A 27,997-nucleotide genomic window follows, 5' to 3' on the forward strand; every position below is an offset into this window, starting at 1 on the left:
ATCCCCCCTCCCTGCCCCCCAGATCAAACATTTTTATTTTTAATTTATTTTTTAATGAATATTTTATTTAATTTTATTTATTTAATTTTATTTTTTGGCTGCGCTGCGCTGCAAGTGGGATCCCAGTTCGACCAGGGATCGAACCTCTGCCCCCCTGCATTGGAAGCGCGGAGTCTTAACCATTGGATCACCAGGCAAGTCCCTATTTTAAATTTATTTTTAATCTTTTTTTTTCTTTGGCCAGGCTCTGCAGCATATGGGATCTTAGTTCCCTGAACCCGTTTTCCCTGCAGTGGAAGTGCAGAGTCTTAACCACTGTTCTGCCAAGGAAGTCCCTGTAGATCAAACTTTTTAATCTTTGCCTCTGAACAAATAGGTGAAGAAGCTCATTCTCTAGTTTAGGCCACTGCTACTCCAAGTGTGATCCCCCAGTAATAGCACAGATAACACATGGGAGCTTATTAGAAATTCAGAATCTCAGGCTTCACTCCAGACCTACTAAATTGGGATCTGCATTTTAAGATCCTAGTGAGGCAGGAGATAGATGGGCCCCAGGTTAGACATTTACAACTGGCCTCCCGTTTACATTTCATGAGACAGAAAAAAGTGGGTCAGGCTGGATACTTAAAACTAGCCTCCTGTTTGCATTTCCTGAGACAGGAGATAGGTGGGCTGCAGGTTAGGCATTTACAATCAGTCTCCTGCTTGCTCTGAAATAGAAGCAATGACAGGGACAGGGGAGATAGCCAAGCTTTGTCTCTTGTGGATGCCTTAAGATAACAGTCATGGCAAGAACAAAGAGGGGCAAAACCTTGTTTGAGTAAAGGATCAAGGGATCTCCCGCTTCCCCTCTCCTTGGGGCAAGGGAGACACTACACATGGGCAGAAAGCCTCCTTGGGGGTCAAAAGTCAGGGGACAACTCCAGGCCATGGTGACTCTTGCTTCTCCCAGACACCTCCACGTCGGGATCCATCTTGACTGAGAGGTGCATGCGCACCTAAGGGGAGGGTCCTGAGACAAATTAGCCAGGGGAGAACAAAACAAGATGACTGGCCAGAAGGAAGACAAAGACCCGGAAAACTGCCCCTTTATAAAGAATTTAAGGGGCTTCCCTGGTGGTGCAGTGGTTGAGAATCTGCCTGCCAATGCAGGGGACACGGGTTCGAGCCCTGGTCTGGGAAGATCGCACATGCCGCGGAGCAACTAGGCCCGTGAGCCACAACTACTGAGCCCGCGAGCCACAACTACTGAAACCTGCGCGCCTAGAGCCCGTGCTCCGCAGCAAGAGAAGCCACCGCAATGAGAAGCCCGCGCACCCCAACGAAGAGTAGCCCCCGCTCGCCACAACTAGAGAAAGCCCGCACGCAGCAACGAAGACCCAGTGCAGCCAAAAATAAAAACATATATAAATAAATAAAATTAAAAAAAAAAAAAAAAAGAATCCACCTGCCAATGCAGGGGACATGGGTTCGAGCCCTGGTCCAGGAAGATCCCACATGCTGCGGAGCAACTAAGCCCACACGCCACAACTACTGAGCCTGCGCTCTAAAGCCCGTGAGCCACAACTACTGAGCCCATGCACCACAGCTACTGAAGCCCACATGCCTGGAGTCCGTGCGCCGCAACAAGAGAAGCCTGCGCACCGCAATGAAGAGTAGCCAGCACTGGCCACAACTAGAGGAAGCCCGCGTGCAGCAACGAAGACCCAACGCAGCCAAAAATAAATAAATAAATTAATTAAAAAAAAAAAAAAACTTGTACATGATCAAGTACGTATGAATAATCACAGCAACATTATTCATAATAGTCAAAAAGTAGAAACAATTCAAATGCCCATCAATGGACATCAATGAATAGATAAATAAAATGTGGTATCTATACAATGGATATATCATTTGGCAATAAAAGTGAATGAAGTACTGATACGTGTCACCACATGGATGAACAATGAAAACATGCTAAGTGAAAGAAGCCAGCCACAAAAGAGCATATATTATATGATTCCATTTATAGGGAATGTCCTGAATAGGCATATCTAAGGGGACAGAAAATAGATTAGTGGTTACAAGGGGCTAGGCTGGGAGGTTGAGGAGAAATAGGAGTGACTGCTGACGGGTACAGGTTTCTTTCTGAGGTGATGAAAATGTTTTAAAATTGACTGTGGTGGGCTTCCCTGGTGGTGCAGTGGTTGAGAATCTGCCTGCCAGTGCAGAGGACACGGGTTCGAGCCCTGGTCCGGGAGGATCCCACATACCGCGGAGCAGCTAGGCCCGTGAGCCACAATTACTGAGCCTGCGCCTCTGGAGCCTGTGCTCCGCAACAAGAGAGGCCGCGATAGTGAGAGGCCCGCGCACCGCGATGAAGAGTGGCCCCCGCTTGCCACAACTAGAGAAAGCCCTTGCACAGAAACGAAGACCCAACACAGCCATAAAATTAAAAAAAATTAAAAAATAAAAAAATAATTTAAGAATTTCCCAAAGGCGCGACTCTTTCTCTGAGTTCGCCCATGTGTCTTTCTGCATGTACTTTGCTTTTCCAATAAACTTTTTCCTTTTCTCTTTACCTTCTGCCTCCTCGCCTGAATTCATTCTTGACAAGGCAGGCAAGAACTAGGGATCCAAGCCCTAGCCGCTGGCCCCTGTGGTCTAGTGGTTAGGACTCCCTGTCCGGGAACTAAGATCTTGCTTCCAGCTACCACTCGCTGTTAATTGCTGCAAGCTACTGCTTACTGCTGCATGCATCCGAAATCACTAGGTGACTCCTATAGTACTTCATGGTCTGAAAACTCTTCAGTCACCCCCATTTGACCTGATAGCAAATAAATGAACATTCAAAGTCCATTTTATAGATGATAGAAGTAGCTTAGGTGCCATGGAAGAGTTAGACTACATCCTTCCAAAACTAAGTATTTTAGCTGTACTATCTTGAGCCCCTGCTATCTTCCTCATGCCCCCAGGTAAGGTTCAACCAGTATTTTACTGCAGAGCAAGCCATGTGTATAGCACTCAGTCTTACCTACAGTCCTAAGCAATTAGCCCAGAATAAGTTAGTAGTTTCCTCAAATAGACAATTTGCATGTTGCATTAAGATAGTTTTCCTTCTATTATATAGTTGACACTATCTGCCAGGGAAAAATATTGTAATAGGGAAGAGCCAAATCTGACTACATGTTGGATCTGTTTCTTTTACTTTAACCTTTGCTTTCCGCTGCTTTGTTCACTAAAAGGATACTGTCTATACATAGTGGCCTGCCTCAGGGAACCCTGCCCCTGAATGTTAAACTAAAGTGCCTTTGTTCAGGGAAATATCCGGACCCTGTCCACCTGTGGATGGCTGCAAGAAATAAGAAATTAACACATCCCCTCCCTGAGGCTGGCCATTACAGGGGATATTTGCAAAATTTTGGGTCTTTTTACTTTACTTCCTTATCTCCTCCCCCTCTCTGTACTATAAAAGAAACTGGCATCCACACACCAATAAGATGGTTATTTTGAGACTTTAGTCTGCCATCTTCTCTGTCTTCTGGCTTCCTGAATAAACTCGTATTCCTTGACTCAACACCTCGTCTCTGATTTACTGGCCTGTTGTGTGGCGAGCAGAGCGAGCTTGGACTCGGTAATAGTATCATAGAGAACTGGGTAATTATCTGAATAATTCATGTAGAAAATTCATTTTTAGAAGAATGTGACTTTTGGGCTTCAACAATTTCTCTTCATGTGTACCGAACCAATCACTGGGGAATAAAAAACATTTTTTAATCTATCTTCAATTCTTTTGTTAGTGAAAATGCTATATTAACAGCAACAACTATGGCAACATAGCTAAGTTATTAAGGCTACAACCAATATTACTTTATTTTGAAAGTACAGTTTGTACAATTTTGGCTCTCCCTTTTAAATGTGCGGGTACAAAAGTCTGACCCATTTCTCAGGTTGTTGTGACTAAATATGCTATTTTGTGCCATTTTGTTAAATATCTTTTTTTTTTTTAAATTAATTTACTTTTGGCTGCATTGGGTCTTCGTTGCTGAGCGGCTTTCTCTAGTTGCAGAGAGCGAGGGCTACTCTTCATTGCGGTGCATAGGCTTCTCATTGCGGTGGCTTCTCTTGTTGCGGAGCACGGGCTCTAGGCGCGTGGGCTTCAGTAGTTGTGGCACGCTGGGTCAGTAGTCTGTGCTCAGTAGTTGTGGCGCACGGGCTTAGTTGCTTCGCGGCATGTGGGATCTTCCCAGACCAGGACTCGAACCCATGTCCCCTGCATTGGCAGGCGGATTCTTAACCACTGCGCCACCAGGGAAGACCTATTTTGGGCCATTTTGGATCAGAACAGTTATCTCTCTTGGTTTTGACCTTAGCTGTCTTAACCTCTGGGTGCCTAAGTTTCCTCAGCTGTTAATAGCAGGTAATAAAAGTAACTCATAAGGTTGTTGTGAGGATCAGTGTCTGCTGCATACTAAGTGCTCAACAAACATTAGGTGTGATGATGATTATTAATGCTTTGCTGTGAACTGGGAAATTAAGTGACTTTTTGATAGCTTTTGAGCTTGACCTTCTATTTGTGTAGCATGCTCTTTTACATAAAATGAGTAAAATTTTTCTGAAGTATTGAAACCAAGCAGGACCCTGTGGGGCCATCCTGGGCACAAAAGCCTTTCTAGGAAATAGGTTTTATTCAGCCTCCTTGACCTTCCCAGAGTTCCAAAGGGCAGATTCAGACAGTTGCTAATCAGGGAAGGGAGGGAATGCAGAAACAAGGGAAGAGCAGTCAGGAAACAATAGTGCAGCCTTGGGGTAGGGTCCTGGTTCCTCTTCAAGGAATATACATATAATATGTTTAAGTTCTTCTGCAGGAACTAAGGCCCCCCACTCAGGTGGGGGATGGTAACTTCAGGCTGAGCACAAGATTCCTGGAGCACTACCCTGTTACCTCACTACCAACCAATCAGAAGAACGTCACACACCCTGCAGCCCTCACCCTAAATTTTACCATAACCCCCCCCCCAAAATCATCAGGGAGTTTGGGGTTTTTGAGTACCAGCCACCCGTTCTCCTTGCTTATCCCTGCAATAAACCTTTCTCTGCTCCGAATTCCCACTTTTTGGGTTGTTTGGCCTCCCTGTGCATGGGGCATATGAACTTGTGTTCCGTAACAATATCTTTAACCCAGTTATGACCAGCAGCACAATTTTATACCCTTGCATTTAGATATACAAGATGATGTAGGTTAATAGTGGAGAGGTTTAGGTCATGGGCTTTGGAGTTGAACAGAAACGGGTTTGAATCTTGGCCCTTTAACTTACTTTTCAGTGTGTACTTAGGCAAGGCAGTTACCTCATCTGTAAAAGGTATGCCAGTTGGCCTGCCTCATACACGGTTAAAAAAATAAACAAAATAATGTAGGAAATGTTTAATAATGCCTCACATATAAACATTAACTATTACTTTTCAAAGGCAAATCGAGGACCAAATGCCAATTTAATTGTCTCTCAAAGAGTACGTTATTTCTTCCACACCAAATCCAAGAAGGTCTAAAGGACAAGTGTATCCATGAGCACAACGTATCAGAATCTGAGGTCTTTATACCATTCTGCAACTAAAACGAACATAACTAGATACTAAGAGCTGTGACCTCTACCAAACACACGTCACCATTTCCCCCTTATTAATCATGTCAACTACTAGGATTTTGAGTATGGATACTAAAATGTCGGTCCCCAGAAGTCCACATCCTTACTTGTCACGTGACGTGCCCCAGTCCCTTCTTTCCCTGCCATTGCATCAGCCGATTTAGAGCCGCCTTCCCAGAAACCAACTAATAAGCTGATTCGTGCTCCAGTTGACTGGCATGTCGGTCGACCAATAATTTCTCGGGAAGGTAAGGCGCGGCGGGGCACTTTCCATCCGCGCGCTCTGGTTGGACGGGGCGGTGCGTGCTGCCGAGGGCAGCGGTTTGGCGCTGGTACATCTGCGTGTCTGCGGGAACAGGTAACCGTGGCTCCGGGCGCTGGGCGTTGAGGGAGGAGTTAGGAACTGCGACCCTCGGGAGAAGCAGATTGACCTCTGAGAGAGTTCTACGGCGCCGCGATAGCGGCTGTGCTTGGCGTTTGGTCCCTAGGCCAGGCCCTGTGAGTCCTCTGGAACGGGGGCATGGGCTGGAGCCGGGGTTGAGGCAGCCGCTTGGCGACACGGCAGCTGGAGAGTGGCCTTTTGTCAGACCCTTGGAGCGCTGGGGGTGGAGTGGCCTCGGGTGGCCTTGCTGAGGACCGAGACCTTGAAAGGATCACTGTTGTCGCTGACCATCCGCCCAAAGCTGAGGTTTTATCTCCCCTGGTTTTAATCCCCTAGGGGCGGGCGGGGTTGCGGGCGGGTAGAGTGGTCAAGACGGGTGGAATCAGGCTGTGAGCCGTTCCATAAATTCTTAAAATTAGCTAATAACTGATACTAGTCCAGGCCCATCTAGAAGCACTTTCCGTGCTCCATCACGTTTAGCTATTACTTTTTCAGGGTCTGCGTTTCCAGTGTGCTTTAAGTTCATTCGCAGTTCTCTACTAAAGGGTTATTAATTATACCATGAAATACTTAGCAACCACTGTGCTGGATGCTGAGGCCATACCCGTAATGGTGAGCAAAAACCACCAGTCATGATTCCCACTGGGCTGGAACTTACAGCCTGTTGGGGAGATGGACCTCCAGCTGTCAAATGCATGTGCAAATTATGACGGGAGACACCTGGGGCTATGAGAATAAAATAGGGAGAATCTGATCAAGAAAGAGAAGACTTCCTTAAATAAGTCTCTTTGAAATTGAGATGCCAACAATGAGAAATTAACTAGGAAAAGGCAAAAAGGGAGAATAGGGTAGTCAGCTTACCTGGCAAGTGAAGACCATGTTGAAAGGTCCAGTGGCTGGAGCCTTAAACCCAAAGGCCAGTGTGATTTAAGGTACTTAAGACCTTTACAGTTCCTGCTGGAAAATGGAGTCTGACCTCCTTTGTGCTACTTCTGTATCCAATATAGCCTTCCTGTGTATTTATATTGAATAAATGAATGAGTGGTGATGGTGACACAGCCTTTAATAGTCCCAGCCTCCATTGGGCCTAACAGCAATATATTGGATCCTTTTACATCATACTGCAGTTATTTCTGTGACTATCTCCCTATTAAGGGCATGAACTCTCTTTCATCTTGGTTCCCAGCATACAGTATGTATTCAATATGTTGAATAAACAAAGATGGAAAATTCATGTGTCTTTTGGAATGGAACTGCTTATTTTCCTCAGGTAACACATTTAGAGGAGGAGCAATGAACATTCTGAAACAGCTATGATGTTGCTGCTCAGTCAGAATTAGCACCGTACGTTCATTGTTGCCACCATGATTAATATTCATTGAGAGCCATGATGAGAAGGGTCGAGGAAGAATGTGGTGTGACAAACTTTCTAGAAACCATAGCCTTGACTCCTTAGCGTGAACAGAAAGTCCTCAGCTGTGGGGATTTTAGTCAGCTCCTTGGCTCTGTCTGCCCGTGTTTCACCATCTTTTTGCCCAATGGGCTTTTTGTTTGAGTAATGAGTTGATTGAGTTGTGAATAAATCAGTTGAAATTGTGATTAAACATAAATCTAAGAGTCAGTCTCATCATGTTCGCTGTGTACATCTTTCTTTGTATCTTCCTCCTAGGAAGGAAGAAAACCTTGAGCTAAGTGATGTAAAGTAATAGTATCCAATTTGTTCCAGGTTACAAGTTGCTTCCAAATACAGGATGGCTTTTGAGCCTCAAACCCCAGGTGGCGTAGGCAGAGTAGATCTTACTTTTTTACGAAAAAGGAAACAAATTTAGGACAAGTGCCTTTTTACTTATTTAATTGTTTAAAAAAATTTTTGGCCATGCTGTGAGGCATGTGGATCTCAGTTCCCCAACCAGGGATCGAACCCATGACCCCCGCATTGGAAGCGCGGAGTCTTAACCACTGGACCACCAGGGAAGTCCCAAAGTGACTGTTTTTTTAAAATAAATTTATTTATTTATTTGTTTGTTTTTATTTTTGGCTGTGTTGGGTCTTCATTGCTGCGTGCCGGCTCTCTCTAGTTGCGGTGAGCGGGGGGGCTACTCTCCGTTACGGTGCGCGGACCTCTCATCGCGGTGGCCCCTCCCGCTGCGGAGCACGGGCTCTAGGCGCACAGGCTTCAGTAGTTGTGGCTCGCGGGCTCAGCAGTTGTGGTGCATGGGCTTAGTTGCTTGGCAGCATGTGGCATCCTCCCGGACCAGGGCTCGAACCCGTGTCCCCTGCATTGGCAGGTGGATTCTTAACCACTGCACCACCAGGGAAGTCCCCAAAGTGACTTTTTTTTTTTTTTTTAAATTATTATTTTTTTATATTTATTTTTGGCTGCGTTGGGTCTTTGTTGCTGCGCAGGGGCTTTCTCTAGTTGCGGTGAGTGGGGGCGACTCTTCGTTGTGGTGCGCGGGCTTCTCATTGCGGTGGCTTCTCTTGTTGCGGAGCACGGGCTCTAGGCACGTGGGCTTCAGTAGTTGTGGCGTACAGGCTCAGTAGTTGTGGCTCGCGGGCTCCAGAGCACAGGCTCAGTAGTTTGGCACACAGGCTTAGTTGCTCTGCGGCATGTGGGATCTTCCCGGACCAGGGCTCGAACCCGTGTCTCCTGCATTGGCAAGCGGATTCTTAACCACTGCGCCACCAGAGAAGTCCCCCAAAGTGACTTTTTAAAGGTTAGAGCTAGGTCTAGAATTCTAGAGACTTTTAGATAATGTTGTGAATGACATGGTTCCTATTTTTCTGGACACCCAGTGCTACATGGCACTACAACTCCATGCCTGTGATTGGTACCCTCTACCAAGGCCTGTCACTTCTCTCTAACCCGCCTGTCAGAGAAGCCGTGTAATATATGTGAAAGCGCTTTGAAACTGTAAAGCTGTTTTATTCCTAATTTCCCTCTCTTCTGATTCCCTCTCTCTTTCACTGGCTCTTGAGCTCTACTTCCTCAGTGTGGCAACAACGTCCTCACTCCCTAGCAGTCAAATAGCTGGGAAGGCAGCAGTTTAGCACTTGGGTTCTGGAGGAGCTAAGTGGAGGCAGGTACATTCCTGCTACTTGCAAGGCAGTTCCTTGTACAGATGGACCCATCCCCAGGTCCACTGTTGCCTCCCCAAGACGGTCAGGCCAAACCTAGAGGCCCTGGCTTTGGGAATAGTGGAACTTTGCACAGTTCTAGGCATGTGGGTTAAGACAGAGCTGGAAGGGCCCTTAGAGTTCATCTGTTATGGCCCCCTTTTGTTGGTGAAGTAATTCCCTTAAGGACTTGGAGCTAGGACTGGAACCTGGGTCTCCTGAGCCTCCCTCGTCTCCAGGGGGCTCCTCTGCTAGACTGAACTGTGAGGTTTTATTCCCATTTCTTAATTCCTGACCTAGGGCTTGGAACAGCGGACGCTCCATACATTTTTGCAGTGAATGAATGCATGAAGAAACCACCTCCTCCGCTTAATGTGTTGGTGTATTGAACAGATTGAGGTTGGCCGGGGAAGGAAGAGCATGTGGGGTTGCTGTCTGCTACTGCAGCAAGTTTTGCTTCGATGATGATTTTAGCCTTGGACATTAGAACATAGAGGTTTTAGGATCAAACAGCTTACCCGTGTCCTGCTTTGACATGGCCTGAGAAGCTAGGAGTCTTGTGTAATGTTTAGTTATCTCTTAGTTTCAATTCCCCTAATTTTCTTTCATTTTTCCTTTGGTTAGTTCCGTAGGGTTATTTTCGAGATGGACTCAACCCTAACAGCAAGTGAAATCCGGCAGCGTTTTATAGATTTCTTCAAGAGAAATGAACACACCTATGTTCACTCATCTGCCACCATCCCTTTGGATGATCCCACTTTGCTCTTTGCCAACGCAGGCATGAACCAGGTAAGGGTGTTTTCCCTTCCCCTTGGCTTTTTTTGTCCACAGAGGCAGCAAAGCAGCCCTGGAGTCAGTCAGAATCCCAGTTCTGTCCTTCCTGTGTGATCTTGCAGAATCTACTTTATGTCGTTGAACCTCTGTTTCTTCGTCTGTGAAATGAGGAATAATGATAGTGCCTGCCTTTAGGTTGCAGTGAGGAGTAAATAAAATAATGCATTTAAAATGTTTAGCACAGTATTTGAAGTAGGTACTTGAATTTTTTTTTTAAAATTATTTATTTATTTATTTTTGGCTGTGTTGGGTCTTTGTTTCTGTGCGAGGGCTTTTTCTCTAGTTGCGGCAAGCGGGGGCCACTCTTCATCACGGTGCGCGGGCCTCTCACTATCGCGGCCTTTCTTGTTGTGGAGCACAGGCTCCAGACACGCAGGCTCAGTAGTTGTGGCTCAGGGGCCTAGTTGCTCTGCGGCATGTGGGATCTTCCCAGACCAGGGCTCGAACCCGTGTCCCCTACATTGGCAGGCAGATTCTCAACCACTGCGCCACTAGGAAAGCCCCGGTACTTGAATATTAACTATCATTATTTTTAATTATGATGAGAGACCTCGATACTCATGGATTAAACTTGTATGCCTCTCAAGAAAAATACAGCCTACATCTAGTCTGTAAAGTTTTGCCTTTTTTTTTTCCCTAAGGAAAAAGCTGTGCTTTATTAAAATCAGAGGCTGGGTTAATCTTGCTGAGCCCTGAAGAGACTTGTTAACTCAGCTGTTGTGGTTCTTCTTCATCTTTTCATTGTCCTTGTTTTTTTCTTTATAAAATGTCAGTTCTTCAGGATTCTTTTAAGGCTTTGCTTTCATTCCGATTCTAGGCCATGCACAGTCTTATTTTTTTCTTTAATTAATTAATTAATGTATGTATTTATTTATTTTTGGCTGCGTTGGGTCTTCGTTGCTGCGTACGGGCTTTCTCTAGTTGTGGCGAGCGGGGGCTACTCTTCGTTGCGGTGCGCGGGCTTCTCATTGCGGTGGCTTCTCTTGTTGCGGAGCACGGGCTCTAGGCGCGCGGGATGCAGTAGTTGTGGCACGTGGGCTTCAATAGTTGTGGCTCACGAGCTCTAGGGCACAGGCTCAGTAGTTGTGGCGCATGGGCTTAGTTGCTCCGCGGCATGTGGGATCTTCCCGTACCAGGGCTCGAGCCTGTGTCCCCTGCATTGGCAGGAGGATTCTCAACCACTGCACCACCAGGGAAGTCCCATGAACAGGCTTACTGATTTTTTTTTTTTTTTTTTTAAACTCCTTTCTTGAAGCTACTGCCACGAATGCCAATTCGGATCTACTGCTGACAAAACTTTATTAGTAGGATTTGTGTTTGGGGCAATTGAACTATAAAAGATATTTAAAAGTTTTATTTTTGGAGACAAGCATTTTCTCTTGAAGTAATGAGAGCATCACAAGTTTATAAAGGTGTTTAAAAGGAGTTTTTCAATATACCTGTGACACTGAAAACTATTTAATTGGCTGGAAGTGGATTCAGGTTAGATGGGGCCCTCAGGACTTTCCTTTGGAGGTTCTCTGGGTGACTGCTTAGCCCGGTGGACCCACCAGCCCTTAGGATGCCCCTCACTGTGGGATAAGTTGACATTTTCTCTTCTCTCAGGTCTCTTCTCTAGCATGGAAAACTAGAGGCGCTGGGAACATTTTCCACCTGTATTACATGAACCATGAAGTTATAAAAGTGTTTTCAGTTGTGTGAGTCCCATGCGTACACCTGGAATTGAGGGCACTAATTTTAGGTGGACTCTTCCAAGGTGGTGAGTTTTCTGGAACACTGGAACAGTTTTATTCTACTCAGGCATACCTAGGCTTTGTCTTCTCCCACATGAACTGAATGTACTTGGCAGAAGGACCATGGAGTCCAAGGTTTATAAACATTCTCTGAATAACAGTAACTAGTAGCCTGCGTGTAGCACCTCCTATACGCCAGGCATTGCTCTATGTCTTATGTATATTCACTCATTTAATCCTCACTCTGTGCCATCCTACTGAGGCACTGAAGGCTCAAGTAAACTGCCCAACCCCACGAAGCTGGTAAATGCTGGAGCGTGGATTTGAACCCAGACAGTCATTTGCTTACGTGCTCTATGCCTCTTAATCAGAAATACCTTGCGTTTTTTTTTGTTTTGCTTTGTTTGTTTTTACATTTTGAATTAGTATTTATTGAGCATCTATTCTTTTCAGGTACTTTTCTAGATGCTGGATAATAGCTAAGTAAGATAGTTTCTGCTTTTAAGGAGTTTACGGTCTAGCGCAGGACTGTACAATGTACTTTCTGCAACAATGGTAACTCTATATCTAATCACACACCAGCCATGTGTGATTATGGAGCTAGTGTGACTTAGTGTGACCAAGTGGTGCTCATTTTACTCCCTTAACAGGTCTCAAATTTTTTTCTTCCTTATCACCTTTACTACCAAGCTGGCACACTGGTTTTAGAATAAGTTATTCCAGAAAGATGGTATAAGCCCTGACTGCAGAGACTTGAGAGGAAGCACAGGTTTCACTGCATCAACCTTGACTGTTATCCCAGATCTGGCAGGGCTTTGCTTTGCGCAGTTGGTGTAACTGGCAGTGGTGGAGACCGTTGGAGAACTAGGACCAGGGAGGAGCTGCTCCAAGACAGGCTGCCTCTGCTGCAGCCCACAGGGCCACCTGCCTCTGATAAGTTTCTGTATTGCAGGCTAATCACATCCGGAAGGGAATGGTCTATGTGTGTTCTCTTCCTGCCAGCATGTAACCACCTGATATAACAGCAGCTCTTTAAAAGTTGAAATGTTCCCTTTCTTTTTTAGTTCAAACCCATCTTTCTGAATACTGTTGACCCATCTCACCCTATGGCAAAGCTGAGCAGAGCTGCCAATACCCAGAAATGCATCCGGGCTGGGGGCAAACACAATGACCTGGACGATGTGGGCAAGGATGTCTATCATCACACCTTCTTTGAGATGTTGGGCTCCTGGTCTTTTGGAGATTACTTCAAGGTAATTTCAAAGAGGAGATCTTTGAGCAAAGATCAAAGGGATATTGAGCAAAACAGTTATTTCTACGGAGGGAAATGGGTTCTAACTTTGCTTGTTTCATGATACAAAATATCATCTAGGAGATTCAGAAGTGAAGGACATTTATCAATTCTAAGACTTCTTGGAAGCAGCAGTACCTGTAATTTTATGATTTCAGTTTACGTGTGGATTTCTTGTGTAAATTTGACTGTTTATGGTGAAGATACTGTATTGGACCTCTCCTACTCATATTAAATAGATTCTGGTTTGGTCATATTCCACATCTTTTTTATCTTTTTGTAGGAATTGGCATGTAAGATGGCTCTAGAACTTCTCACCCAAGAGTTTGGCATTCCAGTTGAAAGACTCTACGTTACTTACTTTGGGGGGGATGAAGCAGCCGGCTTAGAACCAGACCTGGAGTGCAAACAGATCTGGCAAAACTTGGGGTAAGAATGTAGCTCACATGTGGAGAGTATGAGTATGGAGGAATAAAATGGTTCCTACACTCAGTGCCAGAGTGGGGTCTTAGGACTTGGGGTGCATCGCCATTTCCTATTTCGGGGTGTGTATGTGGAGGTGGAGGTGACTGGGAGTAATTATCCTTTGGTGCATCCGTTGCTTCTTAGTAGGTTTACTTGATCATTCTGTCATTGAAAGCCAACATAAAGAGTCTCATTTTTTTTTGCTTTTTATATATTTTTAGAAATTGTACATAGAATGCATATGTTGTGAAATTTCAAACTATATGGAAATGTAAAAAATAGGAAATGGAAGATCCCTAACATTAGTCCTTATTAATAGTTTGATACCCCATATAGAGTCTTTCAGGCCTTTTTTCATATTTCTGTAGCCCTGTGTGTATGTGTGTGTCTTTTTCAACAGAGTGTATTGATATGAAACAGTTTATTTCTTACAGAAAGAAATGTAACGGCGTCAAACAGGTCTAGGACAAAGGAAGTTGTGGGTTTTTTTTTTTTTTTAACGTAATATAATTCTAATATAAAATCACATAGCATAAAAAGTAACATGATAGATGAGCAATATGTGTTCTGGGCTTTGAACATAATAGAATTTATGAAGCTCTGTATCAAGAGGAATCTGATTGTGGAGTGATGTTCCCCTGTAGATAACAAGAATGCCCATGATGTCCTTGTCTCATTTTCTTGTTCTTTTTACTTAAACTCTCTTGTCCTTTAGTGTGTAGCTTTTTATATACTTAAGCACTGCTACTTCTCCTTTATTTTTAATTTTTTTTTTAAATTACTTTTACTCCAGGTATATTATTCCAATCCAGCTTCCTCTTGTACTTGGTCTGAAATCCCTCTTTGGTTAGACTCTATAGTCTAAATGTACTTGGATGTTTTGAGTAGTAACACATGTGAAACTTAAATACTAATCTTGACTTTTTGAATCCTGTTTTACTTGGCTTGTATATATCTGTACTTTGTTTTCAAGCAAGCATAATCTTTTTTGAGTGCTCTGTTATCTAGCAACTCTGAGCAGAGTCAATATTTTGGAAATGTTTTAACCTTATTAAATTCTTTTTGGTATCATTTTAGGGTAAAAGACAGATGACTAAATTGGGGCATAGAGAGGTGACTTTAAATGATCAGCTGCTTTTTTTCAACACTTATACTATCATAATATAATTGTTTTCATTTATAAAAATGAAGGAACATTTGCAAAGAAACGTGCAAAGAAATTTGTTTAAATTCTGGTCGGGAATTCCCTGGTGGTCCAGTGGTTAGGACTCCACACTTCCACTGCAGGGGACATGGGTTCCATCCCTGATCAGGGAACTAAGATCCCACAAGCCGGGTGGCCGATAGATAGATAGATAGACAGATAGGTAAATTCTGGTCATATACAGCATGAACGTTTTCATTTTTATGTGTTCCTTTCTAGGCTTTATCTATATGTTTACATGTTTTTATTTATGATCACAGCATATGTGCATTTTGTATTCTGTTGTAGTCACTCTTAAAAAGAATCATGTTCTGCTTCTTTATCAGGATTTGAATGCAGACTCAGCACTAGTAATTGCCAAAGAGTGAGCCTTCTTTCTAGAAATGCATAAGGATCTCCTTTTTTGGTGGATGCAAGTCTGTGCAGAATCCTGTTACTAGCTATAACTGGGCTTATCTTCCCGCTCTCTGAAGGTTGGATGACAGCAAAATCCTCCCGGGCAACATGAAGGATAACTTCTGGGAGATGGGTGACACGGGCCCTTGTGGTCCCTGCAGTGAGATCCACTATGACCGGATTGGTGGTCGGGATGCGGCGCACCTCGTCAACCAGGATGACCCCAATGTGCTAGAGATCTGGAACCTCGTGTTCATCCAGTATAACAGGTGGCCTTGGGGTCCTGATCTGTTCCTGCTAAGAGCAGCACCTTTCCTCAAGCTGCGTAGAACGAGAGGAACTCAGAGCACACGGCTGTCTTCCCATCCTCGTCTTTGGAGACAGTGGGGCACTGCTAAAGGCATCATGGGATCTTGTGGACATTTGTTCAATTTTATTTCTCAGGTTTTCCCTCTGATCTCTGGGACAGGGCTGGGCCTATTCTTTTATAAACTAGTTTTATTCCACATACTACCTGCTTAAGGGCTATTCCTATAATGTCATTTTTGCTATAATTTGAACTGCTGTTTTAAAGCTCATTTCCTTGAAGCTTGCCTCACTCTTTAATGAACCCCAGAGTATTTCTTCCCTTTCCCCCTTCACTCCCCTCCTCCCACCAAAACAGGCAGAGGCAGATGGCAAATAGTCACAGCCTGCAAACTGCAAAGTGAGTTCTACCCAGTAGGGAGAGGTGGCAGCCTGAGTCCATGTTTCATCCTCCTCTTTCTCTGGATCTTGCAGGGAAACCGATGGCATTCTGAAACCTCTTCCCAAGAAAAGCATTGACACAGGGATGGGCCTGGAGCGACTGGTGTCTGTGCTGCAGAATAAAATGTCCAACTATGACACTGACCTTTTTGTCCCTTACTTTGAAGCCATTCAGAAGGTACTGGTCCTATTGCAGACTTCTATGGAAGTTTCAGGCTGGACCCTTAGTACTGTCAAAGATAAAACAATCATATGCTTTGCCAGGTGAGGGTACCTGTGACCATCTACCAACTTCATTGTTAATAACACAGGGGTCTAAGCACAAGGCACTGTATTTTATTGTGTGCAGGGGCCTAGCTGGAGGCTCTTCACTCTTGCTCCTGTTACCTTTCTTGGGGTTATAGGATCTGGCAAGAGGGTCATCCTTTCTCTTTATGCCCCGTCAGTCCTCTCTGAACCTCCTAGGGTGAGGCAACACTAGGAGAGCTGCTTCCTGATGAGCTGCCTCCTGGTTTTTATCTGTAGGGCACGGGTGCTCGGCCATACACTGGGAAGGTTGGTGCTGATGATGCTGATGGGATCGACATGGCCTACCGGGTGCTGGCCGACCACGCTCGGACCATCACCGTGGCCCTGGCTGATGGTGGCCGACCTGACAACACAGGGCGGGGGTAAGTGTGTTACACGTGGGGCAGGGTTAGGACTGACGCTGTTGAGTTTTATGGCTCTCCGTGGAACTTAACACCATACTTCGTTATTGTTTGTCTTCTAGGTAGTTGGAGGGATCCTTTTATTTTTTTTAGGGATAAAGGGAGTTTCAGCTCACTTTGAAGAGTTCACTATATTAAATTTCTGCTGCCAAGTACAAGATGATAAGGATTGTATTTAAGGTTGTCTGATAAGATACTGGCAGGGGCAGGGGAGATACTGATGAACCCCAGGCAACTTCATTACTGACAGCCAGGACCTGGGATTGGATTGTGGGCATCAAGTTGGCCGTCTGGTCTGTACTTCTTGCCTCCATCTCTGGTTCAACAGAACAAGCTTGGAAAATAAACCAAGGTTATCCCAGGTTATCCTTGATGCATATTTGTGGATTATATTACTGAGTTTTATGCTGGAATTAATGTAATGACCTTGGGGGAATGCAAAAAAAAAAAAAGCAGGCTTAGGATAAAAGAAAGAATCTGAAAGAGAAAGACAAAAAATTGGTCATGTTGCTTGGGTAGAATTCCAAAGGACCCACTACAAAACGCTCGGCTGGGAATGTTGTCTAGCAGGAGACTGGGTTCTGCCTCTTACAGGTATGTGTTGAGACGGATTCTCCGCCGGGCTGTTCGATACTCCCATGAGAAACTCAACGCCAGGAGGGGTTTCTTTGCTACATTAGCAGATGTTGTCGTCCAGTCCCTGGTAGGTGTATTTCCTGTTCACCTCTTCTGTACTGAAGCACATACCTTAAAAGGTGTAGAGTGGGAGATATCACACTGTTAATGAGAATTTTTAGAGGAGTCATAGTATAGTCCCTGCCTTCATTGGGCTCATATCTGTGTTTCCCATTTACCAGGGAGATGCATTTCCTGAGCTAAAGAAGGACCCAGATATGGTGAAGGACATCATAAATGAAGAAGAGGTGCAATTTCTCAAGACGCTCAGCAGAGGGCGTCGCATCCTGGACAGGAAAATTCAGAGCCTGGGAGACAGCAAAACCATTCCCGGTAAGGACCGGTTTGTTCCTTTCTTCAATAGGCTGGTTCATCTTTCTGGAAGAGGCAAGCCCTTTCTCACAAACCGACAGTGGACTCCTGTGTCTCCAAAGGCTGAGCATAGCTTGGTTAGACCGCTTTTGGTGTAAAATGGGGTTTATAGTAAGATTATAAAAGTAACATTTTAGGGCTTCCCTGGTGGCGCAGTGGTTGAGAATCTGCCTGCTAATGCAGGGGACACGGGTTCGAGCCCTGGTCTGGGAAGATCCCACATGCCACAGAGCAACTGGGCCCGTGAGCCACAATTACTGAGCCTGCGCGTCTGGAGCCTGTGCTCCGCAACAAGAGAGGCCGCGATAGTGAGAGGCCCGCGCACCGCGATGAGGAGTGGCCCCCGCTCGCCGCAACTAGAGAAAGCCCTCGCACAGAAACGAAGACCCAACACAGACAAAAATAAATAAATAAAATAAAAGTAACATATTATTGTGGCAAAGTATTCAAACAGTACAGAAGTAAAAAGTGAAAATCCTCTTTCCCAAACTCATTTCTCAGAAGTCACAACTCTTTAGAGTTTGTTGTATAACTATTCAGGACTTTTCTGTATTTGCATACAAACGTATATAGGGGTGTGTGCACGTGCACAAGTAAAAAATGGGAACGAATAGTATATAGTGTTTTACAACTTTAATTTTTTACCAGACAGGAAAATTAAATCCAAAAGTTTTTACTTTTTATGGAAGTATAATGTAATGTTCAAGGTGAAAGCCTGATGAATTTCCACAAACTGAGCACACTTGTGTTCAGATTAAGAAACAGAACTTTTCCAGGGACCTCTTGTGCTTCCCCCAGGTTGACTGCAAAAGATTTGATGGATTTTCTGACAGATACACAGAACCATTACTCACTTGCGTGGCTCTTTAATCCCTCCTGTCACTGCCAGTGTCCTCCTGGGAAGGGGTCGGGATGGAAAGGAAGGTGGGCCATCCCTGTCATTCTTACGTGATGCCTTTGTGCTGTGTAGGGGACACTGCTTGGCTCCTCTATGACACCTATGGGTTTCCAGTGGATCTTACTGGACTGATTGCTGAAGAGAAGGGCCTGGTGGTAGATATGGATGGCTTTGAAGAGGAGAGGAAGCTGGCTCAGGTAAAGCATTTGGGGAATGAGCAAGAAACTCAGCACCAATCAAGGCAGCACTTGGCTGCAAGGCAAGAAAGAGTTTCCTTCCATTAAAGTCTTTGAAATTCTGTTTTTTCCAAGACCAGTGAGTCTCAAGTGGGGGCACTTTGCCCCCTTTACCCCAGGGGATATTTGGCAGTAGCGTATAAAGACATTTTTTAGTTTTCACAACTGGAGATGAATGCTACTGGCCTGTAGTGGGTAGAGGCCAGGAATGCTGCTCAACATCCTTCAGTGGACAGCCTCCCAGAACAAGAGTTACCTGGCCCCAAATGTCAGGAGTGCTGAGATCAAAAAACTCTGTTTTAGAGCTTTACATTGGGCATAGTTTAGCAATTTCAAGTCCTTCAGAGTTCTTTTTCTTTGACATTGAGGTAACTTATGCTTATTTCTCTTACTGGCAGCTGAAATCACAGGGCAAGGGAGCTGGTGGGGAAGATCTCATTATGCTGGACATTTATGCTATTGAAGAGCTCCGGGAAAAGGGTCTGGAGGCAACAGATGATTCCCCAAAGTATAATTACCATTCGGACTCCGGTGGGAGCTACGGTATGTTAGTGTGCTCATCTGGGGTGGTTTTCAAGCAATGAGTCTCGAGATTAGGAACCCAGGATATCCAATGGTAGCCTTGCCTGCAGTGCTGTGTACTCATGCTGTGTAATTTTATACTCAGAGAGACCCTTGGTGATTGACTTTCTATTTATTTTGGAATAATTATAGATTCACAGGAAGTTGTAGAAAAAGAAATTTACCAGGAGATTCCTTGTATCTTATACCCAGTCTTCCCTAATTGCAACATCTTGCAGGAAACAAGGAAAATGACATTGATTGATAAAATTCACAGTGGCTGTTGAATTTTGCATCGGGATAGTAGCGTTCTAAAGTTAAGACAACTCAAGAGAAATATACAGGCGCTACATGTTTTTGCTTTTTTTGCTCCAGCAGAGATACCTAAATCTATCTAAGGAAGCCCACAAAAGGAATACATTCCTTATGAATTGACCTTGGAGTAGGGAATTTATTACTACTCTTAAATACCTACTAATCAAATTCATCAGGTTTCTGTTCAGTAGCTCACAGTTAGGGTGACCATCTGTCCCATTTTCCCAGAATTGTCCCAGTGTTGACGCTGAAATTGTCCCAGTGTTTCCTCATACCCGGGGAAATCCCTTGGTCCCAAGCAAACCAGGACAGTTGGTCACCCCTACTGAGTATTATATTCTCCAGTAGAAAACCAGCATGTTAAGCCCTTTTGTGGAGTCTAATAGGCTTCTTCCAACATGAAATTAGACAATTAGGACCTAAGGAGAGTTTGAGAAATAGAATCCGATAAAACCCAGCTAAGAATGTGTGAATGAAGTCATCAACCGTGTTTTCCCATTGTATGCAGTGTTTGAGAGTGCGGTGGCTACAGTGATGGCTCTGCGCAGGGACAAGATGTTTGTGGAGGAAGTGTCCACGGGCCAGGAGTGTGGAGTGGTGCTGGACAAGACCTGTTTCTATGCCGAGCAAGGAGGGCAGATCTACGACGAAGGCTACCTGGTGAAGGTCGATGACAGCAGCGAAGACGTAAGCCAGCAGTTCTTCTTCATTAGTGGGGGGCGGGGGCCCAGCAAAGGGCCGGGCCTGGGCCCCAGGCAGCTGCTCTGTCTCCTCGGTGCTCCCAGCCCTGAGGGGCAGACACCACCGACCTTTGGGTTGTGTTCTGTGGTCAGTGTTTCTGAAGCCGAGGGAGCTGCTTCTTGTACTGTGTTGCTTTCATCACCGTTAGGTCCCCTTGTAGCAGGATCCTTGCAGCCAGGCTGCTTAGGTTGATCCTTGATTCCTCCAGGCTTTCCTTGTAAATAAGGAGAGATAGCTCTCTGGAGGGCAGACATCCTCGTAGAAGACGTGGCCTGTAGCTCAGCCACTGCTGTCTCTGCGGTCTTGGATGAGTTACCTAGTCTCTTGGGCTTGAGCTTCCTTACAATGGCTTTAATTCTCTAAGATGCTCCTTAATGGAGAGTGTGTGTGTGTCTGTGTCTGTGTATATATACACATGTATTACATATTTAAAGTGTTGTGTGTTTGTAATGATAAATATTTATATAGTGGTCGATATATATATGTATGTATGTATATATAATGGTATTAATGGTATGTGTGTATAGTACATAAAGGGAGAATTCATATTTATGTCCATTTATATATATTTATATATATACATATATACACACATATGTATTTGGATTTATTTATGTATTGGTCTCCTCCTTGACTCCTCTTAGAAAACTGAGTTTACGGTGAAGAACGCTCAGGTCCGAGGAGGATATGTCCTGCACATAGGAACAATCTATGGCAACCTGAAAGTGGGGGATCAGGTCCGGCTGTTTATTGATGAGGTGAGTTTGAGTTGCTTTAGGCTGGTTAGTAATCATCTCTCCTTCCCCTTTTAAAAAAAATATCAGCTTTATTGAGGTATACCTGGCATGTAGAATTACAAGAGTTGTTTAAAGTGTACGTCATAGTGATTTGATGCAGGTTGTGAAAGGAATTCATCTCCTCCTCTGGCTTTAAATTGGTCCATCATTACTGTCCCTCCTAAGTAAAATTATAAGTAGATGATTGCGTGTAAGGTGCAGAAGTAAATTTTGAGGGATGTCAATGAGAGTTAAATCTGTTCCCAAGTTAGACCACAGTGATTTCAGTTGAGATCCTATACCTTCATTTTCACGGATTGCCTTTCTCCAGCTTAACCTCAAATACTTCTTCAGGAGCCAAGGATCCTGTATGAAGAAATAGGTTCTGCTGCACGTGCCAGAGCTCCAAAATAATAGTAGCATAAAACAAGACGGAAATGTGTTTCTCACCTGAAAGTCTGAGCTGATGCAGAGGCCCTCCCCACAAAGTCACAGGGCCTTGCTCTTCCTTGCTTTTGTTCCACCATCATTCCTGGGGCGTTGCCCTTGCTTTCATGGTCCAAGAAGGTAGCTATCAGATCCATTTTCTAGGCCAGGGTTGGGGGACTTTTTCTGTGAAGTGCCAGATAGTAAATAGTTTTGGTTTTCTGAACCATACTGTCTCCATCACAGCTACTTGACTCTGCCGTTGTGGCACAAAAGCACCATAGGCAATACGTAAACACACGGGTGTGGCTATGTTCCAATAAACCTAGTTACAAAAATGGATTGCAGGACGGGTTCGGCCCATAGGCCGTAACTTGCCAATTCCTGTTCTAGACAGTGGGAAAGAGGAAGGGGAGGGTGTGTTCCTTTAAGGGTACACATCACTTCTGCTCACAGCCCACTGACCAGAATTTAGTTACATGGCCACAGTTAGCGGCCAGGGAAGCTGTAGGCTTTATTCTGGGCAGCCATGGGTCCAACTAAAAACTCTAGTACTTGGGAGGAAGGGGAGAGCAGGTACTGGGGGCCGACCAGCAGTCCGCTGCGGACCTCTCCACCAGCCTGCTCTGCCCTTTATAGCCCCGACGGAGGCCTGTCATGAGCAACCACACAGCCACTCACATCCTGAACTTCGCCCTGCGTTCCGTGCTTGGGGAGGCTGACCAGAGAGGCTCCCTGGTTGCTCCTGACCGCCTTCGGTTTGACTTCACCGCCAAGGGAGCCATGTCCACCCAACAGATCAAGAAGGCCGAGGAGATTGCAAACGAGATGATTGAAGCTGCCAAGGTAGGTTGCGTTACATGTGAGCTCTTGGGTCATGAACTTCACTCCTTCCTGCACCATCGCTTTCTATGTACGGAGCCGCCCCCGCCCAGATGCTCTCACTCTGTCGAGCCATAGTCTGTCCTGTGAACACGTGTTCAAAGCAGTGATTCTTAACTGTGCTGGGTAGGGGGCAGTGCTGGTGTTCAGTGGGGGGCCTCAGGGAGGTCTTTGGTCCGCCCCTTCCTTAGGACAACCAGAGCTCTTTTAGTTAAATCTGTTTTACATATAGCACATCCATTTGAGATTTGGTTCACGGTTTAACAAAGCAGTTGGAAATTCCTATTTTGAGCCCCTTGACTTTACACATGGGGCTTTATTTTGGGAGGCTCAGGGCACATGATGGGCAGAGCCGGGATCAGAAACCCAGAGCCCTGCCTGCAAGACTGCATTCTCCCTGCTGCTTCCTACTGCACCTCCAGAGAAGATCTTTTCCCGGCTTTTTTTCCTATCTTCTTTCCGTGGCAGCCCGTCTACACCCAGGATTGTCCTCTGGCAGCAGCTAAAGCCATCCAGGGCCTGCGGGCTGTGTTTGATGAGACCTATCCTGACCCTGTGCGAGTCGTCTCTATTGGGGTCCCGGTGTCTGAGCTCTTGGATGACCCCTCCGGTCCTGCTGGCTCGCTCACTTCTGTTGAGTTCTGTGGGGGAACGTGAGTACCTCAGGGGGAGCAGTGGGCGGGCCTGCCTTTTGTTAATCTGCGTCGCCCTCTGAGGATGTGGGTGATAGGCTAGACCAGCTCTCGTTTGTCTGAGGTTGAAACAAGAGTCCTCAGAAATGCAGTTGCCAAACAGCGTTCCCAGGAATCAGCACCTGCGTGCTCCCATCAGACCCCTCAGTGTCTGACGTTGACATTTACTGGGTGTGTGATGAAATGTTCTTCCAAGGAGGGAAGGTGAAAAATGTCATCTTAACACTTACAGCTGCTTGCTCTCGTTCCCTGGACGGATGACGACAGAAGGCCTGGGGATTCATGATTCAGCAGGGCCCTGGAGCTTCTGATCTGGTCCTAGCCACTTTCCATTCCCAGGGCCTTACACAGTTCCCTTTGCAGGCTTGAGCAGCATCTGTGGAATTAACCTCATTGTCTCAGCGCCCCTGAGTCAGGCCCCACGGTAGACCCGGCTCACTTTGGCTGTGGGCAGCCACATGTTTCTGCCAACTTGGAGTTCTCCATAGCCCTTGGGGTCTTTCTGGGACCGTCTGGTGGCCTGGGAAGTTCCTGCTTGCAAAGAAATCAGGGGGAAAAAAGCATTCTTAAGGCCATGGTAGAGCCCATCCAGGGCCTCCTGTGAGCCTCAGGCAGGCAGAGAGCAGGTGGGCGCGTGGAGGATGGGGTAAGGATCTGGGAGGTCACATTCCAGGCCTCCCTCTGTCCAGTAGAATTGGGCCTTCAAATGAGTCCCACATCTGCCTTAATACCTCTCTACATGACACTCTCTAGAGCACTGGAAACAGCTTTCGGAGACTTTACATCATCCTTGCGGAGTGGCTGAGAGTAAATGAGCATTTGAGGTTCTCTGAGCTCCTGGGGTTGTCTGAGGTGCTGTGGTAAGACTTGAAAGGGAATCCACCGATACTCTCAGGCTGTTGAGCAGGGACAGAAGGCAGCAGTCCGGTGAGGGAGAACTATCCACATTTCGTGCATGAGAAAACTGAGGCACAGGAACGTGGTGCCTTGCTCAGTATCGGCCCCAGCCAGGCCTTTTCTGACTGCCTGCCCCTTCCAGGCCACAGCTGCGTTCTGAAATAAACACGAAGGGCCTTTTCTCATCATCCCCTTGAGGGAGCTTCCCTGGGAGTGACTACCACTTAGGGCTCCTGTCTGCCAGCCAAGGGCTCCTGGGTGCTGTGAGGACCATGAACTTTGCCTTCTGCCATTCAGGCATCTGCAGAATTCGAGTCACGCGGGAGCTTTTGTGATTGTGAGTGAAGAAGCTATTGCCAAGGGCATCCGGAGGATTGTTGCTGTCACAGGTGCCGAAGCCCAGAAGGTGAGCAGGTCAGGCTGGTTTGTGGCTTACTTGAACAAGGCAAGAGGGGCCCAATCTTTGGATCCACAGTGCCGATGGTCACGTGGCCGCTGCGGTCAGAATCGGAGGTACAGCACTCCCTCCAGAGTGTCCTCCCGTTACCCCGCCTGGCAGAAGAAAGCCAGCACCGCAGGAAACGTTCTAGCTATCTTACATTTAATCTTTTAAAATATAGGTAAATTCTGCCATAAGATGTCTGTGTCTAGGAGGGTAGGCCATAGTTTTGCTGTGGCTTCTGTGCCCCCAGCACTTAGCCACACCTCCCTAGGGGTTTGTACCCAGTTTGAGACGCATGGAGTACGGGGACAGTTGCTCTGGGGGTGGGGACTGTAGCTCACTCCTGACGTGTGCCGAGGCTTGAGGAGTGATGATCTCATAGGTGGGAAGGGCTCCTGGCTCATGAGTTCTCCGTCAGCCCCTGAACCTGAGTTCCACTGGCCAGGTGTGAGGAAGGTGCGCCTTTCTGGGGCACGAGGCTGCAAACACTTGCTCCTGCAGGAAGAGAAAGTTCTGGTGTTCTGGGGGGGTGTTGTTCCATAGCCTGCCATCAGCGTCTGCCACCGTTTACAGACAGAGTCGTGAAGCTGGAAGTTGCCTGACCCACAGTTTACAACTCTGATTGTCCTCCTCCCAGGCGCTCAGGAAAGCGGAGAGCTTGAAGAAATCTCTCTCTGTCACGGAGGCCAAAGTGAAGGCCCAGACTGCGCCAAATAAGGATGTGCAGAGGGAGATCGCAGACCTCGGTGAGGTAAGGGCGGCCTCCCTCCTCAGGTCCTGGTTCTCGGTGCAGTGGGCCTTTGGACTGACTTCTTTTGTCCGGCAACCTTGCAAAGGGGACTTCCCGGATCCTGGCCTGCGGACCCCTGGAACCAGCTGCTGCCCCCGTTGCCGATGGCAGGGCAGCCCCTTCTGAGCACTAGTGGGCACCGGTGTTGAGGGGGGTGGGAGAGGCGCTGTGGGAGCCCACTGTCTCCAGGTCTCCTGGTGTTTGTTAATATTCGGGGGCTTCCCATTAGCCCATCACAGGCTGTGTTCACTGCCTTGGGGGGACCAGGTCTAACAGAGGATCCCAGCTCTCTTTATTCTGCCCCTTTCTCTCTAGTCCTGCTCCTTACAACTGATGCGGTTGCTCATAAAGTGACTGGTCTCAAGGCCCGTGGATTCCTTTTTGTTCTTGTGTTCTCGCTCCTTCTGGACACTGGTTGGGGGACTTCGGTGTCAGAAGCCAGAAGGGTGGGGTGGGCTCACATCCTAGCTCCTCGTGGCCCAGCTCCCAGTGGTGTTCCTGTTCTGGTTCCAGGCTCTGGCCACCGCAGTCATCCCTCAGTGGCAGAAGGATGAATTCCGGGAGAATCTCAGATCCCTGAAGAAAATCATGGATGACCTAGACCGAGCTAACAAAGCCGATGTCCAGAAGCGGGTGAGTCCTGGCGGTGCAGGAGCCGGGAGGACTTACCCAGCAAAGGCTGTGCAGCCTGCTCTCTGGGTGTCGGAGTCTGAGCCTTTGACCTGAGGCCTCTCCTCTGGACTTCCTTCCTTGCAGGTGCTGGAGAAGACAAAGCAGCTCATTGACAGCAGCCCCAACCAGCCCCTTGTCATCCTGGAGATGGAGAGCGGTGCCTCGGCCAAGGCAGGCCGGGGTTGGGGCTCCATGGCACCGCCCTGTGCCTGTCTGCTGCTTGTCTCCTCCTCTCGGGGTCTCAGCCTTCTGGTGGCTGAAGTGGGAGCCTTGTGGCTCTGAGCAGAGTAGTTGCCTGACGGCCCACTCTCTGGGACTGAGGTTGGGCTGAGCCATGGAGAGAGCTGGTGGCTGGGGAGCTGTGGCTCCTCGAGGTGGAAGGCGAAGCTCCGAGCCAGAGCGTGGGGGAGGCCCTGTGCTTAGTCCTCCATCCAGGCTCCGGGGACCAGCACCTGCTCTTAGAAGGGGGTAGGGGGTGGGAGCACTCTGAGAACTGAGCTCTGCAGACGCGCTGCACTTGTGGAGAGCGTGGCCCCCTTCCCCAGGGCCATGGCCTGATGCCAGGTTCTCCCCACAGGCCCTGAACGAAGCCTTGAAGCTCTTCAAGACGCATTCCCCTGAGACGTCTGCCATGCTCTTCACAGTGGATAACGAGGCTGGCAAGATCACATGCTTGTGTCAAGTCCCCCAGGTCAGAGTGCCCTGCAGTCTTGCTCACAGCAGCTCTGTGCCAGTGGCCATAGCTTTTCTCAGGGAGCTCGGTTCTTCTTACACCTGTTTGCCAAGACCCATGTGTGTTTGTGCAACCCCTTTTAGAAGTGGCCGTTTTCCTGCTCACCTGTTTGTCACCTCCCCAGCACCCCTTCCCCTCAGGCTCTCCCCTCCCTGGTGGATATGTTTAACCATGCTGGCTTTGCTACTCGGTATGCCTCGCCCTGGCTGTCGTACCCACTGTAGGATCTCTCTTAGCTCTGGCAGCATCACCCAGGGCAGGATTGGGTGTCTGGCTCCCCCATCCTTTTTCCATCCCACCCCTCTCCTTGTCTCCCTCAATCCCGTCCTCTGTCCTGACCCCCACTTCTCCTTCCTGTCTTCTAGAATGCAGCCAACCGGGGCCTGAAAGCCAGTGAGTGGGTGCAACAGGTGTCAGGTCTGATGGATGGCAAAGGTGGTGGCAAAGATGTGTCCGCTCAGGCCACAGGCAAGAACGTGGGCTGCCTGCAGGAGGCGCTGCAGCTGGCCACCTCCTTTGCCCAGCTCCACCTGGGAGATGTGAAGAACTGAGGCGGAAGGGCGGCTTCCATGAGGAGGCATCTCCCCCGCACCCAGATGGATCCGTCCGGCCAGGAGCGCTCCATCCCCCACAAGGGCATTCTAATCTTGGGACCTTTAAACAGCCCCATCTGTCCTCCTAACCCAGCAGTAACTGGAAGTTAACCTGGGAGCCAGCCTGTGACTCAATTCCCACGTTACGCTTCTGCCCCGAGCACATCAGCGCCATCTGTCTAGAACCACTACCCCAGGATTGTGTCTGTAGAGTTCTCTGCAGACCCAAGGCTCTGGGCCTGCAGGGAGGAATCGTTTTTGCTGCAGAGAATAAAAGGACCATGTGCAATACTCGATAATGCCATGTGATTTCTTATCTCCTCCTCCCCTCTCTCCCCCAACCCCCCCCCACAATGGGTGCCCCCAGTGTGACAGCCCGTGGCTCCCTGGGTGTCTGTAGAATAAATGCTGTGGCTCCAACTGGCTTCTGGTCGCAGTCCTTGACTAGTCCAGCCCCAGACCCCTGAGGTTCGGGAATAATGGCCGCTAGATTTTCCTCAAGACATCTGTGGAGGTGGTCCACAGAATAGAGCCCCTTGTAGGAGATTATGTTCATTTTTTAGGCCCATATCCCTTTTCCTCACTTGATGTGCAGGTTGGGTGTGAGGTCAGAGGCATTCTTTGGTATAGGAGGTGTTTAGGGTACATCAGTTGCCTCCCCCCACTCCTTTGACTGCCACGTCATTCCTGGTTCCAGGACCTCACTTAGACGGTAAGGGTGGAGACTCTGACCCGGTTCTGTGTCCATTCACCCAAGTCTGAAGACAGTTGGGTTTGGTAGCAGTAGTGT

At 47.1% G+C, this 27,997-nt stretch overlaps 1 protein-coding gene across 4 annotated transcripts; it reads left to right on the top strand.

The window, feature by feature from the left end:
• Positions 1-115: 115 nt before the first annotated feature.
• On the top strand, positions 116-27,506 carry AARS1 (alanyl-tRNA synthetase 1). Of its 4 annotated transcripts, none has more exons than XM_059905535.1 (21): positions 116-194; positions 9,751-9,915; positions 12,758-12,946; positions 13,268-13,413; positions 15,127-15,318; positions 15,830-15,974; positions 16,322-16,467; positions 17,101-17,209; positions 17,364-17,514; positions 18,524-18,648; positions 19,086-19,230; positions 20,072-20,250; positions 20,949-21,062; positions 22,146-22,352; positions 22,857-23,041; positions 24,275-24,383; positions 25,057-25,170; positions 25,723-25,842; positions 25,966-26,052; positions 26,459-26,572; positions 26,980-27,506. In XM_059905535.1, the coding sequence occupies exons 2-21, from the start codon at positions 9,772-9,774 to the stop codon at positions 27,163-27,165; spliced, it is 2,907 nt and encodes a 968-aa protein (XP_059761518.1). In that variant the 5' UTR covers positions 116-194; positions 9,751-9,771; the 3' UTR covers positions 27,166-27,506. The 4 variants fall into 4 exon arrangements, with proteins under 4 accessions (XP_059761518.1, XP_059761516.1, XP_059761515.1 ...); XM_059905533.1 differs by lacking the exon at positions 116-194 and adding an exon at positions 5,902-5,985; XM_059905532.1 differs by lacking the exon at positions 116-194 and adding an exon at positions 6,019-6,125.
• The last annotated feature ends 491 nt before the right edge of the window (positions 27,507-27,997 follow it).

The sequence above is a fragment of the Balaenoptera ricei genome, chromosome 19, assembly GCF_028023285.1.
Source record: "Balaenoptera ricei isolate mBalRic1 chromosome 19, mBalRic1.hap2, whole genome shotgun sequence".
In the NCBI taxonomy this organism is placed as follows: domain Eukaryota; kingdom Metazoa; phylum Chordata; class Mammalia; order Artiodactyla; family Balaenopteridae; genus Balaenoptera; species Balaenoptera ricei.